Genomic DNA, 16,223 nt, shown 5'->3' with positions numbered 1-16,223 from the left:
GAGAAGTAATTAAGAAAATGTTATTATCTTAATTAATCATTATTATTTCATATTTATGTTACATAGTTAAGATAAGGTGTGATATGACTGCGGGCTAAATCAGCTAAATTTGGACCAAGAATGAGCAGGAGCTTTGTTATTTGGAAGAGAAAAGAAATAGTCCACCAACAACCTTCTTGCTCACAAATTATGCCTTGACCCAAGAGTATGGTCTGGTTAAAAGGATAAAAATATGTTGCACATTTAGCGTATAAAAGAATGATCTATTATTGTAAATGGCCATACAGGGAACAGAAAAATCTCAGTTTCAATTTCCCTAACTCTAATAAAATTAATATGTGGGAGTTACACCAGTGAGAAGAGAATCAAATTCTTACATAAAGCTCTGCAGAGCACAGTTTTCAAAGTACCCGTATCCCAGCATATTGTACATCTTTTATCACACTGTACTTTAATATCAACCTATAACTTCATGGTTATTCTGAGGTTGGACTTCTCCTTGTCATAGATGACCAGCGATTTTTAAGTGATTGCATGAGGCTTATATTTTCTTATGAAAAAATCCCATTTTTCTAATATCCTATCTTGAATTTAATCCTACATCTGTAGACTAGGATGCCTCACTATCTTCAGAAACCCTAACTCAAGTAAAATAAATGCACAAAAGATTAGGACAATTAGAGACTAGAGAATTAGCTATCAATATTTCATGACCCCTGCAATACTGTCTAAACAGAAGATATGAAATAAGAATAAATTGCAATTTTGACATACAGAGAACCAGAAAGGAAATGACTAATCTAGAAAGATTTTGTCGTCGTTATAATGAGGCAACATTCTAATTACTGGTCACGTGCAATTTGATCAGTGAAGAACAGGGAGATTTGTCCCACAGTTAAGATTATAAATAGATCACTTGTGATTTGAAGTTGGATTTAAATATATTGTGAACAGGTTTCTGGGTTTGTTCTCTGGTGACCAGAAGACAGAATAGGTAGAGAAATGTTTACATTGACCTTGATGCCAGCCTGAGCGTAGATTCGAGATGTGACCCAGTGTGGCAGTCCAAACAGAGTGTCAGATACAGAGGCCAGTGTTCAAATGCCCAAGAGCGGGAAGTTAAAGGTTGGCAACAACTGTTTCATATCCAGGTGCAGTGGTCAGTAACTTTAGGATGGTTATTTGATGGCTGGTTTAAAATAAATTGGGTAGTTCAGCCTGGTTTTCAATATAGCAACACAAAAACACTTCCCAAATCAGCCTTGTTGACTTTGTTTAAGAAAGGAATGGATTCATCCTTGTCTTGGAATAAATCTTTTGTAGTCTAGCTTCAGTCAGTTCTCGGATGAGCAAGCACAGTGCTCATGATTCCCATCTGATGTAAAAACACAGAATATAAAAACACAGGAACCCTTTTAATATAGTGATCTCATTGCTGCTACATCACATTCATTATTACCTTAAACATGTTAGTCTAGATGAAAATTAAATGTTTGAAATTAATTAGCCAGGTTAAATCACTGACACTCTGAGGTTTTGGCAATGCTCTAAAAGGTAGTAAGCAGTAAGGTTCAATACTTACAGTACTTATTCAGTATTGTCCTGGTTTGTTTATATGTGATGGGCTTTCCAATATACATGGGAAGGTAGATCTGACACCAAAGCAGCACAGGAAAAGAAATGTCGTAAAACCATGACGTGTTCTTACTTAGAAGAAAAGCAGATTATCCCATGTATACCTGTAGTCAACTGGCAAGCAAGACAGAAAAAACAGCCAGTTTTTCATATTTTGAAACTGGGGGAGATTGAACTTTCATTAATCTGGACAAATAAGATATAGAACACTGGTTATGGAAAACTTGATGTCCTTGAAAAGACCAGGCTGCGCTTGCAGCTACAGCATCATGTAGTAAAATAATTTCTTTTCCTTGAGCTGTTTTTTTACAAATCTGCTTTACATCTTAATGCACTTTTAAAACTGAACTCCTTTTTCTCTTATGAACTGTAACAACTTGAGTGTAATAGAAGAAGCTAGTATTCTCTAATTATGATAATTGTAAGTGTCAGTTTGGTAAAAATTTTATTATGAAGCAAAACTGCTAACCAAAGTAGTTTCTGGTGTAAGAGTTTTTCATTATGAAGAGCTGAACTGACAAATGAGTTTATCGCTATCAAGAGACCTATACTTTATTTTGGTCACTTAGTATTAATTAAATCTTGCAAGTAATTCTTTTTGTTTTGTTTGTTTTGTTTAATATTTTTAAACAAAATATTGCTCTCTAAGGCATAGCTTAGTGTATGTTTACCAAGCACTTAATATATTTACAATGCTGTGTATTGTTCTTCTCAACAGCACTTTGCACAGAGGAGTGTGTGCACGGAAGATGCGTTTCTCCTGACACTTGTCATTGTGAACCAGGGTGGGGAGGTACTGATTGCTCTAGTGGTGAGTAAAGATTACAAATATGTATTAAAGATACATGCTGCTGTTAAAAAAGAATGCCTGAAACAAAGCAGTGGCCTCTGAACTTGGATGCTTTAAATGGAAAATGAGGCTTGGCAGTTGGTTATTTTGCAACCATTAATCTGTGATATTACCCCTTTGCTACTGAGAAAGTGATAATGGCTTTCACCTTTTAGCTTGTTTTTATAAAGAAATGTTAAATGCAGCGGAGGATGCTCTCAATGCTTTCTGTCCTGTTATTTGGAATGTTAATATAGATAATATAGCTCTATTATAAAATTGTTCTCTAATCTTAACTATGCCACATTCTTCATTAAATACATTGGTGGTAAGCATACTTTCTAGACAGAATCCTTGTCCTGTTGAAGGACATTGCCTCTTCATGAAGCCCAGATTCCACCTTCTGACTTGAAATTCACGGCCTGGATTGTCCATACTGCAGAGATTGGGGTGATGGTAGAGGTGGAACTTCTGCACATTTTACTATGGAATTAATTCGCACTGGAGGCTGTCAATTCTTTCAGTTGGAGAAGATGTGTATGTCAAATTCTATTAATTGGTAAAGATATGATTAAGTCTGTGTGATTAGTTCATGCTAAAGAGCTGGTATTATTTCCACTATAAACATCAGAGATGTTAGGCAATGTAGGCCCAATCCATTACTGACCCAACAGAAACAAGCTTGTTAAATGAAGTCTGTTTGTGCATCAGGTGAGTAAATAAAGCTGCATCTAGACAGATGCTGTGAGTCCTTTACCAAATGAACATTTCATTTTGCCTTTAGTTCCTCCCTCTCTCCCAAAGTGATTGGGATTTTGAAAAAGAGACATTATGAGGCAGAAAGATAACAGAAAGGGTAAATATAGAGGGAGACTTTAGAAATATTGACAGTCTTGAAGAGGATAGGAGTTAAATATGGCTTGAGGTGAATAGCTCCGGAGACTGAGGTCAATAGGATGGAATTTGTTCAGGAAAGTTACTGGTGTTCCATCTGCAGCTTTGCAGGTGTCTCCCCAGTTACAGCAGAAAAGGCAGTGGAGAGAGGAAGGAGGATGGAAAGGAAGGCCATGCTTTGGGGTTTGAAGCAGCATTTTGGGATTACCTGACAGGTAGAACAAGGGAAAAAATCAGGCAGCATAAAATAATAAATATCTATCTATTAATACTTTCTAAAATCCTGGATAAAAATAGTACCTTCAATTGTAAAATATTGTCTAGAATCTCAAGAACTCATTTTATCCTTTGGTTATTTTTAGCAATGGACATGTTTAACCTAACAGCCAGTGAGTATTTATACTCTGCATACCCATTTGGATATGTTAAAAAAATGGGAAAAAAAGAAAACTCTGTGTTAACATGGACGTGCACACATAGACGTAACATTTATACACACATGCATACACACATACTGTAATAAGTACTCCATTCCATGTAATAATGAAGAGTAAAGGATAAGATGTCACTGTACAGATGGGCCTTGTGGACCAAAACTACCCAGTGACTCTAATAAAATTGCACTGATCTTGCAAGTGAAGATAAAAGAAAAGAAGGTTTTTCCTGTATTGAATATTTAGCTTTTTAAAGTAATTAGGAATATTAAAGCACTGACAATGATTGAGATAGAAACATTATTCACAACTTTTATTTCCGCACTGGGCAGCAATCCAGTATATTTCATTTATGAGGTTTCAGCAGTGGGAAGAGAAGCGTTAGCCAATTCCTAAATTAAATATGCCCTGTTAACTTTTATAAATGATAGCCCAGGATTAGCTTCAAAATTTAAGCTTTCATTTTATTAATATAATTAGTGTGTTCGCTGGACTATAGTGCCCATTGTCTTTCATTCCATTTGTTATATGCTGAGCAACAAGCATTCTTGTCCTAAGGTCTGCTCTGACAAGCACTTACCACCATCAAGTGTAATAAGCATGCTTATGAGTGTGAATGGCCTCCCAGAAGATAGTTTTTACTGCACCTGAGAGAGGTACTCACCTTTACGTTTGACACTAAAAATTTGGATGACTGGCCTCTTTGTTGTTAGGGGACTTTGTTTGAATGAACAGGTATAGAATAGATATAGGTTGAATATAGTATATTTGTTACTCAGAGTATTTTTAAAAGAAAAGCTAGGAGCCTTTTCCTAACTGAGGCTGATCAGGGTTTTCAGACACATCGATGATCCACATGTTGACTCATGTCTTACTGTTATCTGGTAATAATATGGAAAACAGTATTCACTTTTACTGGACTTTACRTGCACTTTACATACAGCTGTGGGCTGTGTGAAAGCCACCCGCCCCCTGTGGGACCGTAGAGCTTTGCTGTATGGACCTTTGTAGCAGTGACTTCATAGATAAAGTTGCAGGCATGTTGCTTTTAATGTTGGCTCTTTGAAACTATTGTACTGGGAAAGGGGTTGCTGGCCAAAATGCTCTTTACATTTAGAAAATCTCACAGGGGCTATAATTGTTTCCTGAATGATCTCTCCTGAGAACAATATTGAGAACTGGAACCTACTTGGTACTGGGGTAATCTATTTTCTTTTATTTTGAGAAGATCTAGGGAGACTCACTCTCTTGGAGATGGTATTTCAACACTCTGCAGACCAGACCATTATAGCTTTCTTAAAACCACGTGGTTTGATGGGTGAAATTCAACCCTGAGCAGAGTTCCAGCACAAGGTCCAGGTGTCACTTAAAAAACAGACGTCAGACCCAAATGTTGTTCTTTTCTGGTGCGCAACAAAGACTGACTATGCCAGGAGAGGGTATGAATTCTGACACTGAGCACAGATTTCCTACAGAGAGGCAAGATTCTGGTGTTAAATCTAGTTCCCCAGCATTACCATTCTCCCTTGGTTAGAACATATTCAGTTAAATGTTTTGAATAGTTACAGCTACAGCCTGTAGTCATCCAAACAATTTAAGCATCTTTCTCAGGCTTTGTTTCGTGCTTTCATAAAACTCAGCCTGTAAGAGAGCAATCACAAAACTTGCTGTTCTTTGCAGCTTACCAGTGACTGATCAGTCTACATGTTAGAGTTCATCTGTTGTCAAGGTTAAAATAACTTCAGATGAATTGCTAAACAATTATAAAAAAACCCTGTGCCATATTCAGCTCTGCATGCCTCTATACCTGTGTTTTACTGCATGCTGTTGTACATCTGTCGATGCCTGCAGGCCTAGCCTTGATTTCATGCTATAAAGCTGCAATATATTAAGGCTTGATTACCATAACAATAAAAAGAGAAGTAATGAGGTATTAACTAAAGAAGTTGTGCAATAGAATGTTTTTCAAGGTTTTAATGATGGTAAAAAATGTTTCCCATCATTAAAAAGAAAAATCTTTTAAAAAAACACATACTTTGTCCCTTCCCTTTTAACTTGTTTTGATTTTTTTAATCATGCCCATTTTGTCCAGGCAATCTGCACTGTGTTTTTTTTTTTTAATACAAAGGAAAATGGCAAATGCTCCATGTGAACTTACCTGCTCACCTGTCCAATTATTTCAAAGCAATTAACTTCAAACAGTATGATATACTGGCTTGAAGTTCTGGTAGGAATATAATTGACTGTTGGTGGTTACCTGGCCTTTTCTAGGTCTTGATAATAGCCATCTGTATTTGCAAGCTGTTAGGCCCCAATCCAGCAAAGCACTTAAGCATATCCTTAACTTGACACATGAGTGGGACTTTTCATCTATTTTAAACTAAGCAGGTGCTTAAGGATGTTGCTGAGTCAGTTTTGAAGAAACTGCTAAAAAGACCCCAGTGAAATCTAAGGAAAGTGTCTCACTGACATCATCAGGCTTTGGATGAGGTCCCTATACAGAACGGGCAGTCTTTCTTTTAAAATGCTAAAACTCATCAGGCCATATTATTGAAAAGTGTTTTTACTCTAATGAACATTTTTCACTGTGGGGAAGATCACAGAGCTCTTTCTGTTTAGAAGGGAATTCACAGAACAGTGGAGGATAGGTAGCAAAAGGAAAGTTCGGAGCAAGAGCCATGAACTCTACAAGCAAGAGTCTTCCAAAACTGTGTGCACCAGTTTGGGAAATTTCAAAGTAAACACACGCGGAAGTTGTAAAAGTGGTTTTAAAATGTTTGCCTTGCTGTTGGTTTCAGCAGAAAATATAGTACTTGTCCAAAGTGTAATTAAAGGGATGTTGACAAAATGATACCAAACCATGCTTCTTCATGCTGTGTCACCTGGGGGAGAGAGATGGATTATAATATTGCTGTCTAGCACGAGCTGATCAGTAATGTGCATACACATATAACRCAGTTTTCTTTGGAAAGGATGTTTTGTACTCTCATTAAGGGCAAGAGCCTATTTCATCTTTATACCTTTGTCAGAAATAGCCAAGGTCATAACAACAGGCAAGTATAACATCACAGCAAGATCGCATTTAAGGGTATAGCTCTAGAGCAGCTGGAGTGCTTCAGTTCTGAGACTTGTGATGAATGAGAGCTGCAGATACTTTGCTAAATCTGAAGGGGGGTTGCTTGACAAACTGTGAAAGCAACAGTGGAAATCTCARGAGAAAAATGGAGTATTTTAAAGTGAGGCTGTGGCATTTTTCAGGCTTGATTTTGGCCTCTGTGTTCTCAAAATGCTTTGAACTATTTCTGAGTTCTAAAGAAGGAGTCTTGATTTGTGAATACAGGTCAAATGAAACTCAGCCTAAAGTCAGGGACTTACCTGCTGGAATCATCAGTTAAATTTCTGTCCTTAGATTTTTAGAACAGGAGGGTTGACTGAGAAACARCCCTGGGAAGAGGCCYAGAGGTGCAGGACCCCGGTTGTTCTAGACTGTTCGAGTGCCACTGCTTCTCCTGAGATTTCCACTGGACCTGTCCTGGAGGAGAGCYGCCCGTGTGKGAYTGTATGAGAATTTGTCTACACCATGGGTTTGTATCACAGTGACGGGTGTACCTACGTGCCAGCTGAGGTGACAGAACTGGGTGCAGTGTTTCTGCTTCCACCAAAGCCCATGTGATTTCATTTCTCACTACGAATGCTGAGTTTAGATGCAGTTTCTAAAGATCTGTTTAAAGTTGTGAAACTCTTAAATCGAGACCCAGACTTAATCAGTGCTTTAGCTGAAATAGTTTTGTGTCCAGTGGCCTGTCCATGCGGACTTTAAAGTTTTAATACAGTTTTTATTAAAGCTGCTCAGTTGCAGCTTAAGTTTGATGTGATCTGCAGACTCAATGACAACTGCATCATGCGAAGACATGCAAATGTGTAAGAAACCCCAAATAAGGGCTCACACAAGGGTCTTTCTGTAGCAATTACCGAGCAGAATTGGCTTCTGTCTCTTTCAACCCTAACAATTTACTCTTCCTTAAACTTAAAAAATATCCCAGCCCCTTCAACCACTGCAGAACTGGTGTAATCAGGTAAGGAGCCTGTGTTTAATTTTTGCCTCTGCTGGATGTTGGGCCGACGCACTTGGGCTCGTGTGCCCAGGTTGCCTGTGTTAAGCAGTCTCTGCAGCAGCGTCTCTGCACGGGCCCAGCCTACGCAGGACACCCTGTAACCAGGGAATAAAAATGTAAACACAAGCTGCTGTTTGCTGCAGTTAGCAGCACAGCAGCATGTCCCGTATGTATTTTTACACAGATAATGTGGCTGCATTAAACTGGGCTAATCCATCATTTTTCATTCCGTGGGACACATGAAATCTTTCTTCTCTTGCTGAAGGTGTTAATATTTGCTCAGTTGTACATGGGGGTTTCTCCTCACTCTATTACAGATCTGAAAATATCCTCTAGCTTTAAGCTTCTGTGAGTTAGCTAGTTTGTAGGTGCTGTGAGCTTATGGAAATGTATGAGGGTCATATTTGGTTAAGCTTTTCCCAGAGTAACTGGAACAAGCAAAGGGCAACAGTTGATTCTGGAAAAGGAAGGGTAGCTTAAAGATTTGCTTTGGAAAGAATTTGCTCTGTACACCTCCTCCGTGTGATTCATTGACAACAAATAGATCAGTTGCCAGTTGTCCTAGCCTTCTACTAAAGTGAATGAAAAGTAAAAAATTGAGCTCCCTGTGTTCTTTTACTTTTCACCTTCATCTTCATCTTCCCTGTCACAGGGTGGGAAAGGACTTCCTTCCGTAAATCAGCTGGTAGCAGCTGAGGCCAAGGTAGTGACAAATCCTTTCTCTGCAGTCCCAGCCCTCCTTTGAGACTGCTCTTTTGAATGCTTTTGAAGGTTGGGTAGCTGACCTGACTCTGCTCCAGTCCCTGGAGTTCTGTCTTCTAGTTCATGGTGCTGCCCTTAAGGCCTGATCTAGCAATGTACTTTATGCATTTGAATAGTCCTTTTACAGTCAATAATGGAGCAACCTGTGCTGCTTAAGTTAGATAAGTGTTTAAGTCATTATCTGAATGAAAACTTAAAGAGATGAGGAGGAGAATCAGGATGATGAGGATCTCATTTAGGGTCCAAGAGTTATTGAGTATCATCCAGGCTGAGCGATGGCAGGCGCTTCTTTCAATGAACTAAACCCACTGTCACCTTCACCAAACTAAAGAAGGAGAGGCCCAAGCTTAATGCCAGCTCTGCTGCATAGGAGGAGGCAATCCACAGGCCACCCACATCTGAACATACTCCTTAGTTAGTTCTAGACAGAAGTGATGTTTTGACCTGCCACACAGCTGTGTACCAGTGTGTGTAGATGTAGCAAGGAAAGAATTTAGGTATGTAGTGTAGCAGGATTCCAGCTGCATAATAAAGACTTTAAAAAACTTTAAAATGTTATCAAAATAATTCTGCAAAATTATATGTATTTATAATGGAGTTACTACAATCAACTCCTCTGTTAAAGCATCCAATTATTTCCTGGTTTGGCTGCTCTGTTTAAAGCGGTAAGTCCATAATGAGCTGGAGTGAATATTCATATAAAATTCAGATAATCTGTTAAAAACACACTTCTGATTTGTACCCAATCAGAGTGGCAGCTAATGAGGCTGCTGAATGCTAACAGTTTGGCTTCTAAATTGACCTGAGGTAGCAGAGCTTTGTAGTCTTTCTCTTGTTGTAGTCTTTCTATGTACACAGTCTTTCTCTCTGTATTGCTGTGCTAGAGGTGACCGTGAGGATCCAGGCTGGGGCTGGCAGGAGCTACGTGGTCASCTGCGGTGGTCTGCAGACGTGCTCGTACTGATGTGGCCCTTGAATGCTCAGCTGGGAATAAAAATGACCTCTAGACATACAGAAACTGTTCTTTCCTCATCTCAGTGATACACTGAAAATTATGTGTGTTATATAATTAATAACCTATAATTATATATTTGTGATAAATATATGTATGTGTGTGTACATATATATGTGTGTGTGTCTATATATGTGTATATACTTATTTAAGGTGCATTGCTGGCTAATAGGAGGTGAGAGGCCAGGTTTAAGGCCTCTGGGCGTCTCACCTCACATTTATGCCCTCTCCAGCCCCTGCAGCATGTGATCACTGTGGAAATTCTGCATTTCATGTAACTGAATGATTGGACAACTGTATATGCTGAGTATCTCTAGAAAATCAGCCTAGCAGCCCTCTGAATCTGACACTGAATTTGTGCTGAAAAGTGGAAATGAGGAAGGCTGTGGGCAAACCTTTATTTGTATAAAACCCTTACTGATTGCCTTTCATTAGTGCAGCAGGTTAGGGACTGATGGCTTTGAAAAAGGGAGCTAGAGAAAACATTTTAAGAGTGATGTGTGTGGGGCAAATCTTTGAGAGCAAGTAGGGCTGTATATTGAAATTTTGCGCCAGAGCAAGRCAGTCGTGTTGCTGGGGTGTTTGTAACTGAGAGTACAGAGTAGCCTTCGCTCCCAAAGCAGAGCCCCCCTGGGCTTTGAGCACATCTACCGCACCTGGAAGTAAACTCCACAGTGCAGTTAATGTCTTTCCTGGGGAATGGACTGGAGATGACTAAAACTTTCCGCTTTTAGGATGATTTTCACTAAATGGAATCACGGTTGTTAGTACTGAATGGGCTAAGCGTACTCCTGTTCACATTTTGGGTGGTTATTTAAGCAGGAATTTGGCCCACATACATCTTAGCTGTCTAACTGGTGAGAACTGAGAAGACTTCACAGAAAGGCAGCATGTGTGTGATGAGTTGTTAGTTTTATTAATTTGTCTGAGGTTTTTCTCACGTTTGATAGGGTAGTAGCTATAAGAGAAAGACCCTATTAAGACATCATTTCTAATGAACTGAATTGCAAATGCTAAATGTCATTGCTAGAGCATCCTATGATAAAGTGGCTTTAAATGTGCACTAGGCAAATGAAAAGACTTTAGATCAGTTTAAAAGTACAGTTGGTACAATTTTATGGCCTGGTCAGTGAAGAGCTGTCATCTGCAGAAAATAGCAAATACCCTCTCCGAAAGCATAGGAAAATCTCAGACTTGGACACCCACTCAAAAGTATTGCTGGGTTTCTCATAGGGTATTTGCTTGCTAACAAACAGCGAAAGGAAAGCTGCAGCAGTCCTTGGGAGAGCATGGCCTCTTCTAAACCGCTCATCTCCATGTTAGGCACTCTGAGGCATTTCAGAGACTGCTTGGAGAGGGCAGAGCCCTAAGGTTTCGGAAAATCCCCTGGGAGTTCTCAAGCAGTATAAACTGGAGAAGCCTCAGGCCTGCTCTGACTTTTACTGGGTTATGAACAATTGTCTCCAAAGATGTGTTATACGACAGGGAAAGACCCCTCTGCCCCCTTCCCCATTCAGTGTTCTTCATCGTTACAGTACTACCTTATGGGCAGTGACTAAAAGATGAAGTCAAAAGGGAAAATGAGGTTTCACTGAGAAATAAGACTTGAAATTTACCTTGGGCCCCCAGCAGATAAAATCTGCTAGAAAACAGCAGTCATTCATCACCTAGCATTAGACACAAGGCTTTCTGTCTGCTGGAACAGGAGAACTGAAGCAGAGTCAGTAACTTAATTCAGAGAGCATCAGAGAGCATGCCCTAAACATGGGAGGAAAAGTTGTGGCGAGCAAGAATGTAGGTACGCAGCTTTCCCCTGTAGTGATTGCTTTTCTGTCCAGCTGTGAATTCCAACACCTGCACACAAAGATACTACAATACTTTCAAAAAATAGCAGTTAGACTCTCTTTTAACTGCGTTTTGGCTGCTCTACTCAACAGCTGCCCCAAAATGAGGTCCATATTGTTTGTGTCCCCTTTGARTATATTCATTATGTGAATTAACTGGGACCTTCTCACAGCTGAAAAGAGACAGCAGACTGCAGTGGTGTTGGTATGATCTCAGCTGTCAATTAATATCTTTGTTACAGATGAGTGAGGCTGGAAAGTGCGGCTGGTGTTGGTGCCTTGGGTGGGTTGCATTTAAAATGCAGCCCGGAGGCTGCTTTGCTAACTTTGGAGAGGTGGTGATCATACCTTCATATTTGCAGAAGAGTATGCAGAAATGATCCAGCATGACTGTTTAAAATGAGAGAATTATAAACCGTTTAGAATGAGAGAATTATAATGCTGATTTACTCCTTTGTTTAATGGGTACAAGACAATATTTTAAGCCATTCCATTACTTAGCGTTTTCATGAAAGTTATTTCTATGTCAATGAAATACTTGTGTTGTATGAATGAGAGAGCTTTTCAAGTGTGAAAGCTACAGATAAATGTACTCCTGAACAGATAAAATTTTGGTAAAAATTTTCTTTAGAGCTTCTTTTTACCATAGCCTTGCAATCGCTTGCATTTTTAGTAGCTTTTGAATGCCAGGAGTAGCCCACAATGAGCCTAAGTATTTGTAAAATGGGAAAGTTTCATGGAATATCCTTCTTTCTTTTGTCCTGTGCTTCTGCTGCTGTAAAATGCAACGCCATACGTTCAAAAAGTGAAACGTTTTCATGAAAAGTTTCCTCGCAGAGAAATCCTATTCAGATAAATTAGATGCTCATGAAAATCCCACCCAGACTCCTCAAATGATACCCTCATATTTATCTGTAGTCCTTGTAAAACATTGAAAAAAGTTTGCTACAGAAGATACCATGTCGCCAGTGAAATGAATGTTTACTGAATCAGCTTCTCTACCTCAGTGACGGAGAGAGAAATAACGAAATAGCAGAGGACTTAACAAATGTGTATCTGACTGTAAACCCAGGGGCTGGCAGAGCAGAGTCTTCATGCCACAGCTCACAGGTGAGCATTTTGCTCTCATGGCTAATCTAGCTTTGGGCAGGGAATGTAGAGGGGCCCTTGGTTGTCTATAAGGAAAAGCAAAATGAAGAAATGTGTTGTGACCAAAGGTAACCAATGAACAGACGGGGTGCTAGCATCGTACCTGACACTGCAGAGGAGATTGTTGTAGCATAACCACAGATTACAAACATATACTTACGAATAGAGACCAAATCCAGGAAGAACAGAGAGAAGATGATATGTATGAAATCACAGAAGAAAGAGAAGTGTAAAATATAGGTTGAGACATGACAGAGAAGGAATGCATGTGTGTGGGGGGAATGGCCAAATGGGAAGCGAGCAACAGGTGAGATGAGAGGCAGAAGCAGCTAGGGATGGGAAAGGCGCTCAGTGGGCAGATAACCGGACTGCAGACAGTAAATTGTTGAATTCAGAAGTCTTGCAAGACGATCACTACGCTGCATGTGAGGTACCAAGAAGTTCACCAGCTTGTGAGCAGGCAGTCACCGGCTGACTCTATGGCCTAAAGTTAAGCCCGGCCTAAAGTTTGTTTGAAATAAGAAAGTGAAGCTGAAGGAGAGGGGATAGAGACGGCCATGGAGGGGAGGATGCCAGAGCCAGGGCAGTGAGGGTGAAAATTACAGTAGATATGAGAGAACAAGAGGAAAGGCAGAAGAAGAGAGAGCAAACCTCAGTGTGCCGTGAATTGCCTCAGACAGGAGAAACTCAGATGCTGATGACTTTTTATCACGCAAACAATTTAGAAAAGTGAAAAGTGAGAATCTTATGCTTGTGAACTAGTGGTAGTAATCTGACAGAAGAAAGAGTTAGAGATGAGTGCTCTGGCTAAAGTGGCATTTGTCTTTTTTTGGTGCTGGCAACGAAACCTGTTAAAGTGTTTATGAAGGGATGTAAAGATCTGTTTTATAGTAGTCATTGGCGCTATAGCTTCAAAAAACATTGTTTAATGTTTAAACATGATGTTTTGAAGTGGGATGCTGGAATTTATAGTGCATTCAACTGCCAAAACTGCCTTTTCTTGGCCTGGAAGGGTACTACAAGCAAAAAAATGCAGTTTTCAATTGTCAGTTTTTATTTTGTTACTGTCAAAAATGTTAGGTTAAATACCAGAAATTTTGCACATTAACGAGAATTTCTACAGCTGAAAGTTCTCTTGTGTTGCTGTACTCATAAAAACATTTTATACCTCCAGTCTTAACCCTTTCTTATACCATTCGATCATCTTGGATGTGCGATCTATAACAAGCACATCCGCCGGTCATTTCTTTATAGCTCAAAAAGACTTTCTTCAGTGCAGAGGGATTTTATTTATTAAACAAGCCTTTGTTAACCCAGCAGAATATTTGAAAGTTTTGGAGTGAAAATGAGAGTTTGAAAGAACTGAATCTTGCTGAAGAAAGCATGGTGAAAGGTATTTTTCAGGGAAGCTGGGAAGAGACCCAGGTATCACAAATTTGGGTGTCAGTCTCTTTGTAAGGGCAAGAATGCTTGAAATGTGATCAATGACCTAAACGATGACTAGAATAAGATAATCAGGATGAATGTTGAGTTTCTGGGTTGTGGAGTAGAATAAAAAGACACCTGCTGCTGCACAGAGACTCACACTTAATGAACTATGGGAATTGCACTAAAGAAAGGTGAAAAAGAGAAAGTGTGTGAGATGGGTCCCCATCCAAAGCTACTTTGTAATACTAGGTTTCAACCACTTTCATAGCTTTGGTGTGTGTTGTGCAAGACAGATTTAGACTCCATTAGGGACAACAGTAAATGCCACATAGAAATGATGTGTGTATTACTAGTGAGTATTTTATACCAAGAAGATCTTTGTGGGCATCAGCCAGAAAGAAGAGAGATAAAACACTCATTCTTTGATCCTGGAGGGTGTTCATTCAACAACCAACCAAGTCTCTGCAGTTCATCATTTTTCACTATCTTCTCTGTCTTTCATTCAGAGCCTATTCATGTAAAGGCCAGAGACTGCTAGGCTATATGAACCCTGGCCAGAATGCTTAAAAATATGCATATCAAATGCAGGGTAGCTTTAGTCTGCAAAATTCACATTTTAGTAGAAATATCTAAAACCTGAAATAGTGKATATTGGTGGTAGTAATAGAGGTAAGGGTTTCTTACCCTTTCTAATGTCTGCTTAAACCTCATCTTGATGAACCCTTTGTACAGAGCTTCAGTGTTCCCATTTATGTAGCATTATTAGTAAATCATGAAAATTGATTGCAGGGGACTTTATAGCCAAATCCTGATATCTTGTCTCACTTAATTAGTTTGAAGTGGTAGTTTCCTAAGTAAATATCAAGGCCTAGAAAACCAAACTGCRGGAGGAGACAGGTTTGCGGAAAAATATCAACATGAGGAAGCCCTTAGAAGGCCCATTTTTCCACAGGGATTGCAAAGTTTGCTGCTGGGGAGTGGGAAGGGAAATGACTGAAAGCATGATGAATTCTTGGGAATCCAGAAGACCTTTGCTTCATCTTCTGCTTTAGCTTGTCTTGTAGTGCTTCCCAGTTATATAAATAGCTAGTTCTATTGGAACAGCAGTAAGAAAATACAAGCAGTTCTGCAAATCTTACTTCCATCTTCCAGGACAAACTCCAGCCACTGGAAGATTGTTCCCCAGATTCTAGGCTGGGGATACTGGTAAGGGTAGTAACTCTTCCCTACCTTCCAGATTTGCTGGGGCTAGGATACAGCCTGGGATATGAATCTCAGGACAGAGCCTGATGACTTTGTTTTCAGCCTCAGGAGAAGAATCGCTTGTTTCTCTCAGAGTTTATTCAAAAGTGTATTGGGAAGAAGGTCTTGTTATTTAGACTGTCCATAGAATCTGTTGGAGGTGGTCCAGTCTGCGTTTCTTAGGAATCACCATTCTGTCAGACCAGTGAGACGTTCTTGTCACCTTTTGTCCTTAGCAATTGGGTCCCAGTCCTCTTCAGAGTGCTTAGATTCACAGTTTATTGAGATCACTGAAATACCAGAAATTCCATTTAAACATAAGAAAAAACTCCTTTAATGTAAGGGTGATCAAACACTGGATCAGATTGCCCAGAGAGGTTGTGCAGCCTCCATCCTTGGAGATATTCAAAACCTGACTGGACACGGTCCTGGGCAACCTGCTCTAGCTGACCCCTGCTTGAGCAGGGGGGTTGGAGTAGATGATCTCCAGAGGTCCCTTCCAACCTCAGCTATTCTATGATTCTATTATTCTATGAATTATTTTATTCCTGTAACTTTGGTGATCTCTGAAGCAGAGCAGGGGGCTTATTGAATTGCTAGATATGATGGAAAGCATAGAATATATAAGCAGTAGGTCAGAGTATTCTAAAAGACAACGGGAATCCTCAGCATATGAGAGCCAAACTTTATTATGATGAGTCTATGAAAAGAATATATGTGGTTATTCTCATTCTGAAATCCTAAAATGCCATGAAAATTTTCATGATGGGATGGATTTTGGGTACCAGTAAATTCAACAATACTGGCATTCSTTACTCATGTTCAAGAAATTAGGCTCTATTTCCAACTGTTTCTGGACAGCTGAGTCAGCCTGGACAT

The 16,223-nt window shown here is 39.5% G+C and overlaps 1 protein-coding gene across 1 annotated transcript in view; it reads left to right on the top strand.

Moving 5' to 3' along the window:
• The window catches only part of MEGF11 (multiple EGF like domains 11), a 294,124-nt gene that overhangs the window by 108,121 nt on the left and 169,780 nt on the right, over positions 1-16,223 (top strand). The window contains exon 5 of the mRNA XM_026074925.1: positions 2,354-2,446. Within this exon, the coding sequence (XP_025930710.1) occupies positions 2,354-2,446 (93 nt within the window). The remainder of the gene's footprint in view (positions 1-2,353; positions 2,447-16,223) is intronic.

This window comes from Apteryx rowi, unplaced genomic scaffold (genome assembly GCF_003343035.1).
Source record: "Apteryx rowi isolate R43461 unplaced genomic scaffold, aptRow1 scaffold_11, whole genome shotgun sequence".
NCBI lineage: Eukaryota > Metazoa > Chordata > Aves > Apterygiformes > Apterygidae > Apteryx > Apteryx rowi.
The sequence above is the reverse complement of the archived record's forward strand: the minus strand, read 5'-3'. Positions and strand labels throughout refer to the sequence as shown.